Genomic DNA, 5,013 nt, shown 5'->3' with positions numbered 1-5,013 from the left:
AACAGACATGACATATATATAACTCTATAGTACAATATGTAATTACTTAAATTTTTATGTATCAAAACGCGGGGTGTTGCCCCTGCAGCCCCAACTCACATAATAAAACTCCCTCGATTAGACAGATCATTCCACTCCACTCCGCTCGTGGGCTCTGCTCTGCTCCAGCACCTGTCCCATTTATGGTATATGAGTCATACATAACAAATTTTCACCTTGACGAATATCCAGCCCCTTATGAGAATTATATATACCCAACAAATCTCCATCTTAACGAATATCCAACCCTTTAGGAGAATTTCTTATGTACCAAAATGGGTTGGACCACCACGCTTCCATTGTGCCCTCGCTCCCCCCTAACCCACTAAATTCCAAGAGACGCATTTTCAATTTCAAAAGACATCTCATCATTCCAAGAGACTCCAAATTCTGGTATTATGAGTCCTACCTAACAAATCTCAGTGTGTTCTTCTAAATTTGTGTCGATTCATATTTTTCTTCATCCTAATTTCTCAACAAAAGCTGTATTTAGTTTCAACTCAAATTTATATTAAGTATAATTTATCAAATTCTATAAATTAAGATTTAAAAAAATTAGGTTATAGTAGAGAAGCACGTGAGCAACGGCAGAATACATTGCCTAATAATCATATTTATTAAATTCAGATTTAAGTCGTAAAAGGGACAAGACGGGACGCTGGAAAAAAGAGTGCGAGAAAATTAGATTTAACATAAGAGTAGAATTTAATTTTTATTTTTTAAATATTTGACTGAATTCAAGTTAAATCTATGAATAAGTCATGTGAATAGCACGCTATGAAATACTGCAGAAATGTTACATACAGGCAGCTAAATTTATATAAAAATATTAAATACACATTTATTTTCAGAATTCTCATTTCACATTTGCGTTAAACTCAAAAAGAAAATAAAAGAAAGAAAAAACAGGTAGCAAATCGAAACAAAAAAATAAAACAATCTTATAGAACTTTTAATGCCGGCATGCTACCCGTATTAATCCACCCACAAAAATTTGAGTCAACTGGTCTACATAACGTGGCTTGAACCGAAGAAGCGACAAACTCACCGGATCGACCGATTTTCTCAAACCACCTCATCATTCTCGCCTGACATATCCTCAAGCGATTTTCCCTTGGACTCCGGCACCAGGAAGGTGAACAACAGACCCACAAGATTGCAGCCGGCAAGTAGAAAGAGCGAGTTTCTCACACCAATACCAGGAGGGTAGCCATGATCAGCCCGTGCTGGATCAGGATTCTGCGCAAGATAAAGGAAACCAAAAGAGCCAATTATCGCTCCCAATTTGCCCGTCGCCGCTGAGATCCCGTGACATGTCGATCTCAACCTCGCTGGGAAAATCTCCGCCGGCACGATAAAGGTAGTGCTGTTCGGCCCAAAATTAGCGAAGAAAAACGTGAATCCATACATTATAATGAAACCAATGTGATGGCCTGGTGTGGTCCAATACGTGTAGGTAATTGGCCAGGCCTAGCATGAACAGAGTCATCATCGCAAAACCAAGCATTTGAATGGTGAAACGCCCGATAACATCGATTAATGCGACGGTGAACCAGTAACCGGGAACGGTGCCGCAGAGGGCGATGAGGGTTTGCGCTCGCGCAATGCGGAAGACTTCCTCCAGCGCGTTCATGGTTGCCCCTTTTGGGATCCACCCGATAGCGCTAAAAATGTCTTTTTGGAACAGATTCTGGCTGTAGAAAGCGATGTCAAGGAGGAACCATGTGGTCGTCGTGCCGACGAGGTGGAGACCATGGCGGCGAACGAACTCTTTCGAAAACAGCCCGAAGCTGTTTGCTTTTTTGCCAATGAAGCGCTCGACTTTATCATGCTCCTCCTTGATCTCCACCTGGAGGACCTTGGACATATCGGAAGCTGCCTGCTTGGCGTTCTTAGCAATAAGAGCGGTGTAGCGCGCGGTCTCGGGCATCTTCATTCGCCAGTAGTATGTGAGCGCGGCGGGGATAGCGCCGACCATGACGACAATACGCCAAACATAATCAGCCTGCGGGACGGTGGAGGCGATAGGGTCAGCGGCATAAGTCGGGGCAGGGAAGTGGTTCTTAAAAGCGGCGGAAACAGCAATGGCGACCATACCGCCGGCTAGAATGCCGAACCCCTGCATGGCGAACACTGCGGCGATGAAAGCTCCGCGGGTTTTTTTATTGGCGTATTCAGACATGATGGTTGCGGAAAGAGGGTAGTCGCCGCCGATACCAAAACCGAGCCAAAAGCGGAAGAAGCAGAGGGTAGCCATGACGCCTTTAGAGGTGTGGCCGAAGGAAAGTCCGGAGCACACGGAGCAGATAACCATGAGCAGGAGGGTCATGCCGTAAACCTTTTTGCGGCCCAGCTTGTCTCCTAGCCAACCGAAGAAGAGTTGGCCACTGAGGGTGCCGCAGAAGGCGACGCCGTTGACGGCAGCGGAGACATGGGGAGGGAGGGAGCCAGGGGTGGGAGAGCCGTCGACATGGTAATATATGCGGCCGAGGAGTTTGGTGACAAGGGAGATGCAGAACAGATCGTAGGCGTCGGTGAAGAATCCCATTCCGGCAATGACGATGGCTGTGAAGTGGTACCATTGCGTCTTGGCGACATCGAGGGCGGTGAGGACCTCAAGTTGTTCCTTGGCCATTGTATCAAAGATGAGATCTTTAGAGCTCTGTATGAACGGAAGGGGAAGGAGGAGGGGAAGCGCTTAAATGGTGGGAACGCAGAGCATATTTGGGCATCTATTGAAGGAATATTCTATTGATTCGTGAGACAAAGACCCTAAGAATTTGTCGCTGCAATGCCAACAGCCGTACACCTATGCTTTTCTCCTCTTAAATTCTGTTTTTGATTCAGAAGGATGGGAAAAAATGGTTGGTGTAGATTTGTTCGAGAACGGACGATGTTTCCGCAGCAACAGTGGGGATTATTCTGCAAATTATTCCACGGAGGCAGTTTTAACTAAATTTTTACTAAAAATAATTAAATGGGAAATTTACATACGTGCTACATAATTTTATATATTTAAAATTAAAATTTTAATATTTGCATTCATAAATATGGTGCTATAAAGCTTGTATAAGATGGTGTATTTCGCTTTTTAAAAAGTGTTAAATTATTATGTTCGGCGTGATGTCAAAAATTTGAGTGATATGAATGGAAATATTAAAGCTTCGAGGTTGGATATGTAAATACATAAAATTTGTGTGATGTGTATGTGTGTGTATAAATGCCACAAAATAAATTTGATATTTCAAGATTTCTTCAAGAGAATGTATAACTTTTAGGTTTTTTTCCTATTCATGTTGAAAATGTGATCTTATTTATAGAAACAATTTAATAAATTTATTCAAAATCTAAGATAACTTGATCAAAGAGTATGCATTAATTAAATTAGTTATATATCATTCTTTCAATATTTAAGTATCGTAATAATTATTTAACACGAGTTGAGCCTATGCTCGCTAGTGTTCGACTTGTTTATATTTCAAGCTCAAAAAGTGTGTTCGTGCACGAGCTGTTCACGAATAAAGAGTTGTTTTGACATCAGATAGTCTTAAGATGTTAAGGGTTGGGACAAGGTTTAAAAACAGTTGTTTATATAAAAAAAAACATTTGACTCATCAGAGAAGGTTAACAGATATATGTAAATGTTATTATTGGTTTTACTTTGTACTTCTGTATTTTCATTTTCGGTAGTTTGTAGATTGTACTTTACAATTTTTTCTTTCGTTTACTGTGCACTCTTGTATTTTTAATTTTAATAGTCTATAGATTGCATGCAATTTAGTGTTGCACTTTCTTCTTACTATGCATTATCGTACTTTCATCTTTAGTAGTATGTAGATGCTCTAATTAAATTTAATTTCCTTCTTAAATATGACTAATAGAGGGAGTGGTGGTCTGCCCCCCCATCGGGGGATGTGTCGGCCTGCAAAAATTTGTTTGCTGACGAGGTCATGGACGTGGTGGTGCTGACCCGACCCGTAATTACGAGATATTTATATTCCAAAAAATTGTCAAAAACTTGCCCCGAATTATTTTTGGCGTCTAGTGTGCAAAATTGATATGTTATAAGCTTTAGAATTTTTTATTAATATTTTACACACTATGGTATTACGCAAGTATACGTATCGTTTCAAGTAATATAGAATTTTCTTTAAAAACCTCAGTATCGATCTCACAGGGACGCTGTAACTTTTTATAATGACTTAGAAAAGCTTCTATCTAAATTATAGATAAAAATGATAGGAGAATAGTGTCGAAATATTTCTAAAGAATTAAAACTAAATTTATGCGCAGACTGATTTTAAGCAGAAAGTAAGTGCATTTTTTTATAAACTAATAAGGTTTAAAAGAGTTTGAATATTATGAAAGATCTTTCCCCTTGCAAAGAGATCTTAATCAGCATAGGATTTGAATGTTTTAAAAATATAAAATATTGTATTGTGACAAATAAAATCATACATATTCCTTACCCCCCTCTCGGTGCATGCGAAGAACATTGGATAATCTTAAGTTTGTTCCAGCTTGTGTAGTAGTGTTGAGTAGATTCTAACCTCTCACTTCTAGATCACCCACAGTTCCCTCTCTATAAGAGCTACTGGGGACTCTTATATCCAAACTCAAGATCGAATTGATAAAAGAAGCTTGCATTTCACCCTAGAAATATCAATTCTACACCTATCAAAACTTATTTCCCTACTTATTTGCACTCTCCTTAAATTTTGGTCACCCTCCTCATAATGTTAGTGTGACGGTCACAAGTTAGGTGAAATCTTAGCCCTCCCTGGTCATTATGTTTCGCAACAGATTTTAACCTCACAAGTGGTCAGTTTACAAAGACAATGAAGAATCAGTGAAAATGACATCAATTTTTTTTTAAATAAAAAGAAATTTTCAAATCATTCTCATCCCACATGATTAATTCCCATATAAATGAAAAAGAAAGAAAATTACTCAAAATTCATGAAGAAAACACAA

The 5,013-nt window shown here is 39.4% G+C and overlaps 1 protein-coding gene across 1 annotated transcript; it reads right to left on the bottom strand.

Moving 5' to 3' along the window:
- Positions 1-915: 915 nt before the first annotated feature.
- LOC110033901 (inorganic phosphate transporter 1-6-like) lies at positions 916-3,030 on the bottom strand. Its single transcript, XM_020738059.1, is given in 2 exon segments — positions 916-1,494; positions 1,496-3,030. Coding segments are annotated over 2 exon segments (1,569 nt in total). The 5' UTR covers positions 2,675-3,030; the 3' UTR covers positions 916-1,104.
- Positions 3,031-5,013: the final 1,983 nt, after the last annotated feature.

Source organism: Phalaenopsis equestris, unplaced genomic scaffold (assembly GCF_001263595.1).
Source record: "Phalaenopsis equestris unplaced genomic scaffold, ASM126359v1 Scaffold001307, whole genome shotgun sequence".
Lineage (NCBI taxonomy): Eukaryota > Viridiplantae > Streptophyta > Magnoliopsida > Asparagales > Orchidaceae > Phalaenopsis > Phalaenopsis equestris.
This window is presented reverse-complemented; position numbering and strand designations above follow the sequence as displayed.